The 17,068-nt window shown below is 35.9% G+C and overlaps 1 protein-coding gene across 1 annotated transcript in view; it reads right to left on the minus strand.

The window, feature by feature from the left end:
• Positions 1 to 6,337: 6,337 nt before the first annotated feature.
• The window catches only part of LOC129002332 (T-cell immunomodulatory protein-like), a 37,542-nt gene continuing 26,811 nt past the window's right edge, over positions 6,338 to 17,068 (minus strand). Inside the window, exons 4-13 of the mRNA XM_054430049.1 lie at positions 16,011 to 16,201; positions 15,188 to 15,373; positions 14,505 to 14,789; positions 12,447 to 12,645; positions 11,126 to 11,272; positions 9,512 to 9,662; positions 8,353 to 8,470; positions 7,927 to 8,073; positions 7,228 to 7,377; positions 6,338 to 6,448 (exon numbers count right to left, since the gene is read on the minus strand). Coding sequence (XP_054286024.1) covers positions 6,369 to 6,448; positions 7,228 to 7,377; positions 7,927 to 8,073; positions 8,353 to 8,470; positions 9,512 to 9,662; positions 11,126 to 11,272; positions 12,447 to 12,645; positions 14,505 to 14,789; positions 15,188 to 15,373; positions 16,011 to 16,201 — 1,654 coding nt within the window. The 3' untranslated portion in view covers positions 6,338 to 6,368. The remainder of the gene's footprint in view (positions 6,449 to 7,227; positions 7,378 to 7,926; positions 8,074 to 8,352; positions 8,471 to 9,511; positions 9,663 to 11,125; positions 11,273 to 12,446; positions 12,646 to 14,504; positions 14,790 to 15,187; positions 15,374 to 16,010; positions 16,202 to 17,068) is intronic.

Raw genomic sequence — 17,068 nt, forward strand, 5'->3', positions numbered from 1 at the left:
GACCAAGACAAACTGGTTGACTTGCACTCTGTCACGCACCCCAAACAACATCGGTGGGAGTGTTAAACTATTGGGTTTCTACCTTGACTCAACACTGGACTGGAGCGATCACGTCAAACATGTATGCACTAAGCTGGCTCGTGTCATATTTCTACTGAGGAGATTGAAGAAGTGTGTTACAGATTCCTACCTGGTTATGGTGTACCATGCTATGTTTCATTGTCATATCTCTTATGGCATACATCTCTGGGGACACGCTGCTGGGGCAGCCAGAGTTTTGAAGCTCCAGAAGAAAGCTGTGCACATTATAACAAGCAGCCATCACCATGAGCATAGCAAACCCATCTTCAAAAACCTGGGCATCTTGACCATCTATAGCCACTACATATGGGCATGCATGCAGGAAATCAAGAACAATGAACTGGGCCTGGTGACCAGGGCTGACATTCACAACTACAATACAAGAGGCCGAAATCAACTCGATGTTCCTCGCACTCGCCTCAGTAGAAATAGGGACTCATTCCCTGGAAGCGCCATCCGTTTCTTCAACAAACTCCCAGCTGCCACTATAAGACCCTCGCCAGCAGAAAGTTTAGAACCACCACAGGAAATTTTTTCCGTAAAAATCCCTACTTCTCAATAAAGGAATTCCTGGAAGGTAGTTTGGATGAGCTGAAGTAGAACATAGCGACCGCCATGAGTACTAAAATTATTTTATCCATGTTTGCCTCCTGGATTGAATAATAATAATAATAATAGGTTAAATACCTTGTATACGTCCTCAATCCAAGTCGTCTTTTAAAATGACTATAGTTTCGGGGCCAACAGCCCCATTGTCAAATGTTCTGTCTTGTTAATTACTGTTTATAGCATTGGTCAAAGTTGAAGTACACATATACACATACACTGACACACGAAACATTTATATTTCCACGTAACATTGAAAAATTATACTTTTTGGCCGGCCTAAACAAAAGTGATTACTGTACATCAGTCAGTGTACCGGTCCGCACAATGATGTACAGTAATCACTTTTGTTTAGGCCGGCCAAAAAGTATAATTTTTCAATGTTACGTGTAAATATAAATGTTTCGTGTGTCAGTGTATGTGTATATGTGTACTTCAACTTTGACCAATGCTATAAACAGTAATTAACAAGACAGAAAATTTGACAATGGGGCTGTTGGCCCCGAAACTATAGTCATTTTAAAAGACGACTTGGATTGAGGACGTATACAAGGTATTTAACCTATTATTATTACTAAAATTATGTTTTTTTTACATATTTTAAACTTGTGAGTTATATACATATGTGCGGAAATAAAATAAGTAGTTTTTACGCTGACACAGCCTATTCCCATTATACGATGGGTCAACGGCCAAGAAGATGGTAATAAGGTAATAATAAACTACAAACTAATATTATTAGTAAATCAGCTGATCGCCCAATGCAAATCTAATGGAAATTACAAGTTACAAGTTGTAACTTGTAGTTTATTATGATGAAATGGGCCCCAGGCTGTCATCGGCTTAAAGCTTAACATTTTACAGTGTAAGCTTACACGTAAAATCTTAATTGGCCTACTTAAATCTTATTTTTGATTTGGCCGCTTTCCCGAGCTTGTACTTTTCCTTGTACCACTGTGTATGCATATGCATCTGTAAGTCAATTGATAATGTTTCAAATTATAATTTTTTTTACTTTTAACACCTTTCTTTCTGGCTCCATTGATTGTTCTTGAACGTTTCAAGGCTTCTTAAAAGTAACTGAAACTGAACATTCTGAAAGTTCCTGTTGCATTATTTGCAATACTGGAACTGTAACAGAAAACTGGAACGGGAACGGGCTGTGGAGCATTTTGACGTGCGAATAGTCACTTCGAATGAGGTCAAAAGTCAATTGTATTGCCTAGCCTAATCATTGGGCTTAAAATATTTTATATAGTAATCTATATTTTAGTTCTGAGATTATTTTACCGTTTATTTTTATGACACGGTGACCATTTTACATTTTAATAAATATTTTTTTAAATTTGATACCGTTTGTGTATTCAACTATTCATAAGGTATTTTAATTTTCAACCAATTGGATTTCCGAGCATCAAATCAATTGTTTGCAATTAGACCATGGTTAGACAGACTGTCTTCTCAACGTCGCTCGTTAAAAAAAAAACAGCCTTATCCATCTCTGTATTCCATTCTTGTAATTCTAGAATTTCCTGCCAACAAAACTGATAAGATAACGTGAACTAACCATTATTTGATCTAAATTTCCATTCAGGAACTGACCACTGCTGAAGTTGTAATCACTGTCGAGTTATTTTAAGTTGTAGCCTTTTGTAGGACCTTAAACTCGAGGATACAAAGTGATAATGAAAATGTAAATGTAAACTGTTAACAAGTTAGTACAAAGTCAACATCTCCAACAATGGTGAAGGCATAATCGTCATAGTCAAAAAGGAATTGGGCCACAAAAAAAAACCTAGAAAATCTAGCATTTTCAGCAGTACTGTAATGAATTTGCATCAGATGCTGCAGTACAGATCGTGACAAATAAGCTGGCACTTGGCATAATGCGAGCAGTGTTGGCGCGGGGACGTGTGTAAGTAAGGAAAAGACCGGACTGCAAACAAATTTCTGCAGACTCACGGGGTTGACTCACTGTGTTTCACGTACTGAGCGCCTTAAAGAGTCGTGAGGACAGTTGACGAAACCCTTGAAAGTTGATTTTCGCAAAAATATTTTGTGAAACTTATGACTTACCGTGCTTATTCCCTTTAATCCCGAGGGGGCATAGGCCTACTAGGGCCGCAAAAAAATCTCCCCAGTCTCCACTGAACTCGTTTGTGGGCCATTTTTTCTTCTCTCTAACTCTTTACTTCCTCCCGCAGCTCACTCACCTCCTAAAATTCGGTCCTCGGTCTGCCCCTCTTCCTGCTTCCTTTTGTGGGTTTCACACTTAAGAGCTTGGTGGTTGATGTTAATGTCTGATTTTCTTGGTCTATCGCAATGCATCGTATTTAAATATATAGAAAAAAAAAATTCCAAAATGTAATAGTGTTCACCAGTTCTTATATAGTATATTATTCAGAGACTATACTGTCACGGACAAAGGCGGCCATGCTACTGTACACTGTACTCATTATGGTCTCAGTTATAGAAACTGATGGTTTTTGTAGCAAAGCTACTATGAGGAATCTTCCCATCTTTCAGTGATACAAGGATTAAATAAACGGTATCAGCAATCTGACACATACTTTAACCAACCCATTAGCTTGTCAACAACCTTTATCGGGTAAGCGGTGGGGCTATGATATTTTATAGGGAAAATCACAAAGGTTGCAATAACTTTTGAACCGTTATTTATACAGCAATGGGGGGGTTGCACTATTTTGTTTAGAATTATAAGGACAAAGACCATAACATACTAATTCTATTAAAAATATTTTTTTTCAAAAACCAGATTTGTTAATGTATACGGGGGTTTTAATGGGATAATAACATAAATAACTTTTGAACCGTAACCGTGACAGCAATGGGATTTTGTACCATTTAGTTAAGAATTTAAAGGACTAAAGCATAATAAACTTCCTTCAAAATCGTCTAGGGCATTTTTGAGAAGATTGGATTTTCCGTTATTTTATGGGTTTTGTCACTATTATAAATAAAATAAAATCACACGCGAAACTACCATGGATTAGTACATACATACCAAATTTAATCAAAATATCGGACTACAGGTGTGGTCTGTAGCTCTGTACACATTACTTACTACCCAAGCACACATTGTTGGCCCAACGTTGGGAAATGGTTGGTGGAAATTTTAACGCTTTGCCAACGTTGACCCAATGGAAACTTGTATTCGTTGGCCCTACAAAGGAAAGAATCGTTGGGCCTTTGTTGGATTTAAGTATAAAACATTCTAAAACACATTTTAACAAATTGATTTATTTATAAGACCATAAATGCTATGGCAGCAGAATATAAGACTTTAATAAATGTAGTCAGATGATGTTGTGATAGTTGTAATACTAGATACAGTGGGGAAAACCTGTTTAACATATAATCTTACTAATATTATAAATGTGAAAGTTTAGGTGTTTGTTTGTTTTTTTATATGTTTGTTTGTTTGTTTGAAGTTCAATCACGCATATTAACTACTGAACGGATTGGGCTGCAATTTGGGATGATGATAGCTCACATTCCCCATTAACATATAGGCATATTCATATCTCAAAAATCCTTCGGGCTCTGCCCCAGTTGCTCTATAGTTCCCCATGTTAACATTATGAGTATTCATGTTTAAAGGGGATTAAAGAATTTAGTCAGCTGTTTCAACTAAAAAATATGGTTTTACTAGCTGTAACCCGCGGGGCTTTGCCCCGTTTAACTTCTTAATTTTCAAGATTATCTCGTTCGCATGGCTCAATCACGTCCTGGTTGAAGTTTGTTCGCTACGCTCACTCACCTTTAGGTTGGAGCTCGTTCGCTACGCTCACTCACCTTTAGGTTGGAGCTCGTTCGCTGCGCTCACTTGCCTTCAGGTTAGCTCGTTCGCTACGCTAACTCGCCTCCAGGTTGAAGTTCGTTCGCTACGCTCACTCACCTTTTGGTTGCAAATTAGCTGTTGTCATAAATGTAATAGAAATAATAGTGCTGCACCCTGTTGGTAATTTTTGTAACTTTAATGCTATTGAACATCACAGAACAGAACCAACTTGTTTAATTGAAACAGCTGTTAAGATTCAATAATTTCATTTCTCATAAGGTTAACATGGGAAACTCCAGAGCCACTGGGGCGGAGCCTGAAAGGATTTTTGAAATAAGAATATGCCTATATGTTAATCGGGAATGTGAGCTATCATCATGCCAAATTTCAGCCCAATCCGACCAGTATTTTTCGTGTTCACTTGTCACAAACATACATCCATACATCCAAACTTTCTCATTTATATATTAGTAGGAGTAGGATGATATGCAAAAGCATTAAAGGTATAAGATTTACCAACAGGGTGCAGCACTATTATTTTTTTTGCATTTATGAAAAGAGCTAATTTGAGCTAAGCAGCAACATACTTATAAGGTTGTGGAGGGATATTGGTGATTTGATTTCTCTGTCAATGATCTGCCTAAAACCTGTCCAGTTGGCCTTTTTGAAACTAAACCTGTGTCTTAGAGGAACATCTTGAGGTTTAACAACAGCGCTAACGGTGCATACTATCGGTTTGTGTTGAGTATGGGGAATTGGATCCCCTACAGACACTTTTCACACTGTGAGGCAATCCTGCTGCTCACAAAGATATGTTGTCAGGGTTATAACCACTCTTCCATCTACCGCTGTTAAAGGAGCATAGGATCGTGTATGAGCTGCAGGTCATTTGCCTCAGCCCAGTTTTTAAGTTTTGTCCCATTTTCACTTATCTCGTTGTATCCCTAAGCAATGCTCTGACAATTAAAATCCCCCAAGACGAAATTAATGTTATCATAGCATAGATTATAGGGCTCTGTAAATACATACTGAGATTCGGGAGGCTTATACAAAGAGGTGACACTGTACTGTGGTGTCCTGACCGTTAGTATCTCAATATTGCTCCTCTCAGTCAGCGAAGCTGAGGTGATGTCAATGACATATTGACATATTGGTCATGTCATATTGATCATGAGGTCTCTCTAGAATCTCTCTAGATTGTGATGTCCTTCTTAGCTTGTAATGGTCACTGATCACCATCTTCGGGGAGGCTCCTTTTGTACAAATACAGACACAAAAACATGCACACAAACACACAGACATCACTTTGAAAACAATTTTTTGGGGTTCAGAGGGACCCAAAACGGATATATCAACTCAAAACTCCAACTCAAAAATTTTGACGAAAACAATACTTTCTCCAACTATGTATAGGGGAAGAAATTAAAAATGCGGGTTTGGGTAATTTTTTACCCCCATAAGTTAAGAATGTTACCTAAAACAAATACTATACTCATATTTTGTAACTCAAAGCAATGTGTAGTACCTTGCTTTGTAAACCTTGTAAACCTTGCTGTAGTACCTTGTAACTTCCAAGTTACATATGAGAAGTGTAATAAAATGTCCTTATTTCAAATCTAATTGTTTGTTTTATATTTCCAGTGCTAATAGACTGTTTGTTAATATAGCGGCTGTATTGTCTTTTACAATACAGCTGCTGATTATCACAATGCTCCTTTACTAGTATTTTATCATTGGCAAAAATGTCCACAAGGAGACAAATTGACATCAATATTGAAAGAAAAGAGGATGGGTCATTGCTTCAAGTAGGCAATTCTACTATCCCAGTTTATAGAAAGCAAGCACTGGTTGTTTTATATAAAATGGTTTATTAAAAAGATCAATAGGTGAGAGGTATGACGTCTTCATCTATCCGTAAAACTCCTCCACAGAGATAGCAGCTCGTCCCACAATCTTCCACTGGTACAGAAAACATATTGTAATGGAGATAATCTAATCCATAAAAACAAATCAAACTACTTCATTATAGTGGTATTTTTGGTGTTTCATTAAACAAAATTGAGGTAAACGAGAATGGTAAAAACAAAAACCAATAAAAAAATTTATAAATGCATTTTGTGACATCGTTGACTTTTTTTATACTAAAGGATGTAGTAAAAAGATCTGATTATAATTATTAGTTATAAAATAACATAACTATTTTGTGATTTTGGGGTCTTTTCTTCGATTCAAATAAACACCTGCTTAACGGCCACAGTAAAAGCAACATAGGAACGGTAAAATTTACCTTTTTTACAAAACTTTGATATTAAACACATGATGAAAAAATGTATATCTGATGTTACTTTTAACTATTCATAAATCTGCATCCCATTTGTATGTCACAAAGCTGATGCCAGGTTTGGAATTAAAACCAACGTTGCCAAATTGAGCGACAGAGACGCAAAAGAGTACACTGACGCCAGTTACCAAATTCTATCGAATACACTTACATGTTAACCAATCCAAACTAAAAATGCAAACAACTAAAAACTATAGAAAGTTTTATATGAGACATCCAACTATCAAAGTTTCTAAAACTAATACCTAAAGACTAATACACAAAACTAAAATGTTCATATGCTGTTTGGGATGTATATAAGTACTTTAGTATAACCAAAAGTCAAAGGAGGAACTAATGAATTTTACAATACAATTTCTACAACAGGTATTGCTTATTTTTTGCAATGTTGACACACCTGCTTGAGGGTGAGCTAGAGCTCCACACTGAGCGCAAATGTAGTAAGGCAGTTGGCAACACTGCATCAAGCTGAGAGAGCATCTTGGTATCTGGTGTTCTTTCTCACACTCTGACATGAACAGTTTGGAGGAAGCTAACATTGGAACAAGTAATAACTGATAAGGAAAACAGTAGTGCCAACATAATAACATGTAACAACTGTTACCGGTAACTGTTAAGTTCAGAATTGATCTTTTTCAATGCAGCTATTTTATTTTCCAGGGTTTTAATAATATCATTAGCTCGTTAGTTTATATTTTACTTACTTTAAACCACAATTAACTATCTTATAATAACGTATTTCACTTGTAAAACAGAGCAAACTTTAGCACAACCTGAAACTTTCTACCATTATACGTCACAATTTGTTTCCTCGTAGTAGCCAATAATGATACAAGGGAAAATCAATGCTCCCACAAAGTATAAATTTATTATAGAACTGAAATCTTCATAGTTTATTATTGTTAGAATTTACAACACAATTAAATAAACAATAGACCTGCTGGCTACAATAGAAGAGGAGGAAGTAGGATGCAAGGCGGTGGTGACAGATTTAAACTAGCTCGCTTGGCCGGGAATGTAACTCGTCAGAGACCTTAATTTACAGACAATTCTAAATATAAACATTGTTTTCCTCTATATAGATAGAAAAGGATATTAGTCCCGCAGATAGCGCAGAGCTCTTCTTTAGGCAAGATTGCCTCAAGTGCCTCTAGTTGCTGCAGCAGGGTTCGTGCTGTGATAAGAGTGGTGGAGAACTCTGATGGCATTGACTGTAACCATCTCAACCACTTGGTCACCAATCCTGTACACATTTGTAGATCATAATTAATATAATCTTTACTGTTGTAGACAATTGTACATTGTTAAGTAAATGTCAAACATTCTTTATAATAAGTATAAAATACGTAATTTACAATAATAAAACAAACAAAGAATCTCTTGATTCCATTCAGAACATCCTTGGTTATGAACCAAAAACCAAATGTTCCTACTCATAATTTGATCTTGTTTGAGAAAGAACGAGTTATTCTACCAACTTTTTATTGCCTACTTGTTTTCTTGCATTGTATATTTAGCTTACCAAGACTGTTTATCTGGAAGGGGGACAATGAGTTCACAGGGCTGCTAAGAAGTGAGGCAATGCGCTTGAAGAAGTGGCAAGAAACTACAAGCAACTCCACATCACCTCGTAAACTCAACTAGAATCAAACAATCAAACTGTAAATTAAGTTTTGTATTACTACCAAACTTCCTATTAGTTAATTTTGTAGGAACATTTTCCTAGAACTGCAAAATATATTTTTTAATTGCTCCAAAATCAGGCAGTATTAACATTGACTTAAAGCCGGGTTTTCCTTTGCGCAAAACGCAAAAACTAAAGTACAGAGAAGTGATTTTCTGCTAATCCAGTGGCGGTTCGCTCCACTTCTAGGAAAACATGAAATTATCTAAGACAAGAGGCTTCCCACTCTCCGCTTCCAAGACTGGGAAAAACAGCAACTACATATTTTTTTTTTTCTTTCTACACTTGTATTTACGGTCAGCACATCACATGCTTTTATCATGGGGTTATGAAGAACCCTCAATAAATCTTGTGATACAAATTTATAATGGAATAAATAACTGTATCTTTTAGTTTTCAAAATATTCTATTTGATTTGATTCAAAACACTGTGTCACAGTGTAATAGCTATTTACATTACAAGTGTAGTGAGAGCGTTTTTACATCACACAGGTGAATGTTGTTGTGCAACAAGCAGAAGCGAGTTCCATAATTCACTTTAGTGATGTAAACACGCTCTTGCATAACGTGTAACGTACAGGATTTTACCTGACCCGACAATATACAGAGGGTTACGTACAATATATATTTTTTTTTATCCATTTCACTCATCTTCTAACAGTAACGTTCTTTTACAAACAAAAGCTAGGTTAGGAAAATACTTTAAAGAATAACAATAACATTCAAGCGCACAGCTGATTTCTAGCATTGAACCGTTGGCTCCATAGAGGTATACTTTATTAAGTTGAGCACTCAATGTTATTTAAATAGGTTTCATTACTTCACTAGTGAGTTTTTGAAACTTTACTTCACGAGTGAGGTAGAAAAGTTGTTTACATCACGCTTGATTCTTTTTTTTCTAGGGATAGAAATAATTACTTTAGCCTTGATGCAAACATATTGACAGCCTCCTTCTGCAGCAGTGTAACGAAAAACTATTCTTATTGCTGACACATACCAGAGCTTTTTGCTTGGCTTCGTCTTCCTCCACAGTTGCTGCAAAGGTTATCCTCCATAGTGCAATGGTCAGCTGATCCACACTCATGTTGTCTAAGACTTCCCGAGAGTATGTCATCTCACTCTCTAGCGTCTTCTGTAGAGTCTGTACTCTGGAAATACCCTAAAACTTGATAAACTTTTAACTTACATATTTCACTATGATAGACCCTCACTATTCCAATCTCAGAGTTTGATTTATTTTGAACTTGCAGCTTTACCACTAAACTACATCTTATAGTGTTGACACTATCGAATGCTAAATTAGTCTTATGGCCTTTTGGTTACATGTTATGAGGTTTTGTACTTAAGACTAACCATTGCTAACTATACATGTTATGGTTTTTGTATCTGATACTATTGGTTACCAACTACATCTTATGGTATTTTGTATCCAACACCATCGGTCGCTATAACTACTGTCAAGGAAAAAAATATGAGCACTATAATAGTTTGAACCTAAATATCTCTGAGATAGATCATCTGATTGTATTTAAACAACAATCAAATTGGAGCTATGATAAATACATTTAACGCGGTAAAAATAAAAATATCTACTGTTATAGAGAAAAATGTATACAAGTTAATATTCTAAATCATACAGTTTTTTGAGATGTCCTGCATAAACAAAAAAGTTTAAACTTTTACCGTGAAGTAACCACCAAACCAATCACTATGAAATTTTTAAGGCTTACTCATAGGTTTACTGTAAACAGCCAGATGGTTTCAAAATTTTGTTTCTCATAATTTCAAATGTAAGTGTTTTCTGCTACAATCATGTATCTGACCCCATCGGTTGCCGGGTACATTTTATAACATTTTGTATGTGACAACATATCAGTTATTTTTATTTAACTCATTTTATTTTATGACAGCGGACAGCCAGGGCCTGAGGGCGGGGCGACCGCCCTGGGCGCTGCGGCTATAGTTCGGCCGCTTAGAAAGCGACCTGCGTGCTAATGCTAACCGAACTATAGGGGGCCCCGCGGCTTAGGAAGGTAAAAAAATTTAACAACGTTATCGGTAAACCGCAAACAAATATTTCAAGGGAAACTCGTAAACATGTAATCAAAGACAATGACTATTCTAAAAAAAGGCAATCTATAGCTTTTGTTTTATTTGTAAAATAAATACCGTTATTTAATATACAACTCGTACTATTACTACTTTTACGTCTGGCATGTGACTTGTTGGCAATACTGCGAGTCCGAGACACACACACACTGCGTATTCCCCACATACCCCACCTACAATTGCTTGTTTCTAACCTCAAAGCTCAAACTCTTACGTCAATTCATAGTAGTTTTGTGATGTCCATTGTGAGTCGTAAATTCAATGTTTTTAGTAATTTAGTTCAGTGTAGTTGTTACGTTTATAAAAAAAAAATACTTACAAAACGTTCGATACCGATATTTTGGACGTTGGATCTATTAACGCAAACCCCCCATATACCTTTTTTGGGGAGGGGGCAACAATTTTAATCTTGCCCCAGGCGTCTATTACCCTCAAGGCGGCTCTGTGGATAACCTGGAGGCAGTAATATCACTAGTTTTAAGAGACAAAATTAATTACGAACCTGAGAAGTTCAAGGCAGTCCCACAGCTCGGAGATAGGTTTGTGGGTATCCTGTATAATTTTCAGAGGCTCCTTGAATCCTGTGACGGAGCAAATCACTACTTGTGTTGGCTCCCTCAATCTCAGGTGATCGTACGATTGGTTTACACTGGAAAAAATCTATTTATTTATTTATTTGTTAACATTATTACATTTTTTACAAAATAAGACTTTTATACCTCAGTCATTAAAGTTTTAACGAATTTCCCTATAGGGAAGTAGCTATAACTGTAGGTGGCACGGTAAGACCTAGGCCCAGGACCGATCTACTTTTTCATTTTGGTGTCCCCTAGAGGCCAAAAACACTATTCGTTCAAATTTATACATATACATATATATCCGGCAACTTGAGTAATTTTTGTCTGATTTTGATGAAATTTGGCTTGAAGGTGTAGGGCAGGATAAACTTGAATGAGTTCGCGAAACAGTATGATCGGACTATGAGAACGGGATGTTATGGGGTAAAAATTGGTTTTTCTCATTTTTGACCCTCGAAACATAAAATTTTCCAATTTCTCTTCACACCATTTCAAAGAGCTTAAAAAACAAATAATGTGGTATATTGGAGTGTTTTGTGTGGTTATTGGTTACGGAGAAAATTGAATAAATTGTAAATTTAAAATTCCTATGTTATTCTTATGGAGAATAAGTAAACTGTTGTAGTTTGCTTGTTTATTGATATACAGTGTTTTTTTTTTAAACTTGCTTCTTTATTTATATAAAAACTACTAATAGATAGAAATATGCAGTTTGCGGGAATCGTCTATTGACGTCGAGGCCACAATTATTGCATCAAAGGGGGTGAATGGGAACTTAACGTTGAAATCACAACAATTGTGGCCTCTATGTCAATAGATGATTCCCGCAAACTGCATATGTCTACCTGTTGCAGTTTTTACATAAAAAAGAAGCAAGTTAAAAAAAACACCCTGTATTTTGATCAAACTTGGCAAATTCGTTTATTTTATACTAAGCTATTAATATTTTACTAAAAAACATTTTATTGCCCTTCCTGTAGTACAAACCACTTTATTCCAAACCTTTATTTATCACTTTATTACAAAACCTAGGCACTTGTTAAACTTAATGTTATTTAAATTTAAATAGATTTAAGTGAAAATCCAATACTGGTAAATGGAAATCCGCTTAGTCTGCAGGTTTGCTGCGGCAGGGGTACTATATAAAAGTATCTGGTTACTGATTTCGTTGCAAGCCACAACATTTCCATTCAAATTCAATTCAGCCTCATCAAAGCTAACCTCAAAGATACAAGTTATGTTTACCTGAGTAGAATGAAGCAGATAACATTGTTGAGGGTCAAGTTGAGGCCGTAACATCCCATGTGAGAGACATTGATGTAACTCTCCACGGGTTCAGTCAACATGTTCAACGATCCATCGGACTTAAATGTTAAGGAGAGACGAATAATCCGAGCACTTCGAGTAACAACCAGCATCACACTGTCTGACAACTTGGTAGCACCTGAAATAAAGTGATCTCCTTATTAGATTCCTCATCTAGTACAAACATTTTTGTTAAAATAAACTTTGATTTGATTTATTATATAAATTTAACATTCCTAAAGCAACCTGAACATGTATCTTGGTTCATTTTTGCACTGATTGTTACACTCAAAATAGCTCATTCCTGTATATTTTTACTTTTGCCACTACTTTGTCTAACTTAACATTTTCAACCTCAAACATGGATGGTGAGTTTATCATCACTTCATTCACACTGTTATTTGCTTCTAACCTTCATCTAGGCTTTACCTTCATCAATCAGCTCAAAAAGTGTAAGTAACTGTGTTACACCATTGCAGTTTTACACTATTTGAGCTGAATTGACCAAAGTAAAGCCTATTAGCGAATTTCCCATATAGGGAATTAGCGAATTTCCCATATAGGGAATTAGCGAATTTCCCATATAGGGAATAAGCTATTACCGTAGGTCTCATGGTAAGACCTAGACCCGGGACCGATTTACTTTTTCATTTTGAGGTCCCCAGAGGCCAAAAACACCATCCGTTCAAATTCATATATATATTTATATATGTGACCGTTAGCGCGATAACTCGAGCAAAATTGATCCGATTTTGATGAAATTTTGTACAAACGTGTAAACCTACATTTATTCGAATGAGTTCGCGAACCAGCATAATCGGACCATGGGATCAGGGGTTTATGGGGGGTTTTATGGGGTAAAAATGGGGTTTTCTCATTTTTGACCCTAAAAATTTTAAATTTCTAAATTTCTCTCTAGACCATTTTGAAGAGCTTAAACAAACAAATAATTTAGTATATTGAAGTGTTTTTGAATGTTCATTGACTACGGAGAAAATTTAAAAAAATTGTAAATTTAAAATTCCCATGTTATTCTTATGGAGAAACTATTCTAGTTTGCTTGTTTATGGATATATTTTAATCAAATTTGGCAATTTGGTTTATTTCATACTAAGCTATCAATATTTCAATTGAAAAAACACACCTCAACATCTTCCCCGTAGCAGCAAACCTAACTACTCACTCAAATTAATGTTATAGGAAATAAATCTGAAAATTTATAGGGAATATTTTAGTAGAAATCAAGCCGGGTAGATGGAAATTCGCTTTGTATGCAGGTTTGCTGCGACGGGGGTATTTTTAGTCTTGTTACAGCTCAGGGTATAAAAACATGGAATTTAAATATTTGCTTCTAGCACAATTAAGTGAATGTTAACTGATCTCTAACAAGTTATACTGAACCCTGCCTGTAGCAGCAAACCTAAGTACTGGTTAAATCTAATGTTATTTAAATGGGGAATAAATCTGATGCATTTAGTGAATAGTTTAAGTGAAAATCTAATCAGGTAAATGGAAATACGCTTAGTCTGTAGGTTTACTGCGGCAGGGATTTTACTGTTCTGTTCTACTGTATTTAATTACTGCTTAGTTTCGTGTCATTAATTTTGTGTGACTTTTAGAGGAAGAAGTTATCTATTCAGAGAAATTGTTTGTCTTAAAGACAAACTCCTTTTGCATTTCCTAGATACGTGGTTATAAAGGTCAAGGTGGGCTCTGATCCACAGGGTCACTGCTCTATCACAAAGGTAAAATTGTTTGGTCAAACATTTAGTGAGATTTAAGCCTGAGTCTTCAGACCAGAATGCTCGTGCTCTAACCACCAGACAAGCTGTGCTCCCTATTGATCAGTGATGACTTATCCCTCAAGTACAGTTCACAGTGCCCATAACAAGTGAAACTAGTTTTAAAACAAACTATCAATCTACTTTCAACTAAAGGATAGATAATAACTATGACTATTGTTTCACTTTTAGGAATGAGAATGTTTGACAAACATACCATTAATGGAGATGTCTGAGCATCGATATGCACAGTAGGTAAGTTTGTTTCCTTGCTTATCAAGATAAAATGCCAAGAAAAACGCGCCTTTGGCAGCAACGACCAGATTCCCATCACTCCAAGACCAGCTGTCAATGTAAGTGGGGGCAATCTTATCTTGCTCTCCCCAGATATCAACTTGACTAGGAGTTATTGAGGTGATCGCTTCAGTTTCTGAGGATGGTTCAGTTAGAGGAAATATAAACCCTTGAATACGTCCGTCGTGACTTCCCACTATCAGTAAACCTGTAAAAGCAATAAGTATAAACATATTTGGCTTTATTGATTTTGATACATAGTGTCATGTTTTTGAGAAAAAAGAAAATACCAATAAGCGGTCAATCAACATATCTCTAGCATTATTGACCGAGCCACAAACTCACTACTACTAATTATTTGTATCTTACCATAGTGTTCTTTTTCCAACATAGGTATTTGGTTTGGTCAGTTTAATTTTTCTACCCATTTTATATAAACGGGGGAAATTTACTGCACAAACCTAACTTTGGTTATACATCCCAATAATTTCAACAATAATCATAAACTGTTTGACAATTGATAATCTTATTGGTTTTGAAAACCTCGGGTATAACAAGAAAATATGATTTCTGAGGTTTTTTAATCTACAATAAAATAACACTCACATGATTGTGATGACAGACGTTTCCAAAAAAGGACAGTCGCGTTTCGCAGTCCACAGTCGAACTTGGCCGTTAGAGTAACGTCTAGTTCTTGTGTAGTGACATCACTGGCTCTTACTATCCACAATGTTACCAACCCACTCTTGGAAACAGTGGCAAACCTGCCTCCCTCACCAAGCCAGCACATAGCTACAATTATTTTTAAATTACAAAAATCAATGTTGTTAATGAACATCTACCTTATAGAATTAATTATTGTAAACACTCGTTATTTTAATGGCGTAAAAATATCCATACTATATGTTAGAAAAATCCAAAATTCAATTCCACACTTATCGTCATTACTTGCTGTAGATATTGTAGAATTGTTTGTTGTAGATATAGTTTAGGATTTTTGTGTTTGATACATCTTACAAATTTTAAGGTTTTTTTAGTCAAATCAAAACTGCATTCAAACTGCCTTTTATCCTATAGTGTAATTTTTACCATTCTATAGGCAAATTTTCCTGGCTGCTGAATTTTGCAGTGATTTTTCTGAACCAACTAATGATACTAGGCAATGGTGCAGGCAATTGTGCAGTCAAATTTGGCATAGAAAACTCAGTGCCTATAATATCATAATTGGTTTTTAAAAAGTACAAAATCAAAGTTGAAAAAGTTATTGACAGATGTAAAAACTTTTACACAAAGTTTCCTACGACAAAGATTCAACCTTTATTATTGCAATTGAAGAACTTAGAGTTGTGTGTTTTTCATTCAGTCATTCAAAAACAACTTGATTGACTGGTCGAGCTAAACTGTTCTACAAAAAAGGCAAAGGACTAACCTGTGATCTTGACCATTTCTGCCCTGGTACGTAACAGCTTAAGTAACTCACTGACAGAGTTTGGGGAAATTTTGACTGGATCCCAATCCTTCTGACAGTGTTGCAGCCATAGAGAGCTGATGTCTGCTGTCTTGTTACTGACATTGTACAACTCCAAACCTCCCATGTCAGTCAATACTGACAGTAGGCACCTAAAAAATTATGTAATCTATATATTAATAGGCAAGCATGTTTCTTTAAAACCTTTTTTCTCAGCTCGTGTTCATCGTAGGGAAAATCTACGCATACTGTTAGAAATATATTTTCCTGTAGGTGTGCAGAATCCCTTTATAAATTTAAATAGGCTCAAAGATAATCACAAAAAATGAGTTTAAAAATTTGAAAATATTAACATGGATCTTATGCGTTGCCATGCTGGTAACGAAATAACAACGAAATATAAACAGAAAACCAAAACAAATGGAAGAAACTCAAATCACATGTTTTATTTACAGTGTGGGGTGAAAATAGATAAGTGAGTACATTACGTATTTTTGGTCGAGTTTCGACCACTGGACGACCTCTCGTATTTATTATACAGTGGCCAATTTAACAATTTTACCTGTCCCAGTAAAGTAGAGTGACACATTTGCATAAATAAAACAAGACACAAAGATGTCAGCTGACAAAAACATTGGTTGATTTACTCTGATATACTTTTCATTGAATTGGCCATAATACGAGGGTAGGTAGGTATTTTAAGCCAATTATGAATGGATATGAGTGTACGATGAGTGGAGCAGTCTCAAAGTCTTGTTACTGAATAAGGCTGACATGTTCCTTAGACAGGACTGTTAATAAATAGCCCATACAGCCAATGACAACTAAGGGACCTTCAGTTTAGTGGAATTTGAACCACTTTTGGCCTCGTAGCTTACGAATTGGTCAATTATCAGGAAAGTAGGCCGCTACGTATAGTCATAGTACTCACTAGTGCGGACGTTAATCCATACCAGGAAGTATCGCATCCACAGTGCATGCCTGCAAACATCCACAATTCGTGACCTCCTAGTACTGTA

The sequence above is a fragment of the Macrosteles quadrilineatus genome, unplaced genomic scaffold (genome assembly GCF_028750875.1).
Source record: "Macrosteles quadrilineatus isolate MER2022 unplaced genomic scaffold, UCM_ALF_1.0 Scaffold_9__3_contigs__length_116548681, whole genome shotgun sequence".
In the NCBI taxonomy this organism is placed as follows: domain Eukaryota; kingdom Metazoa; phylum Arthropoda; class Insecta; order Hemiptera; family Cicadellidae; genus Macrosteles; species Macrosteles quadrilineatus.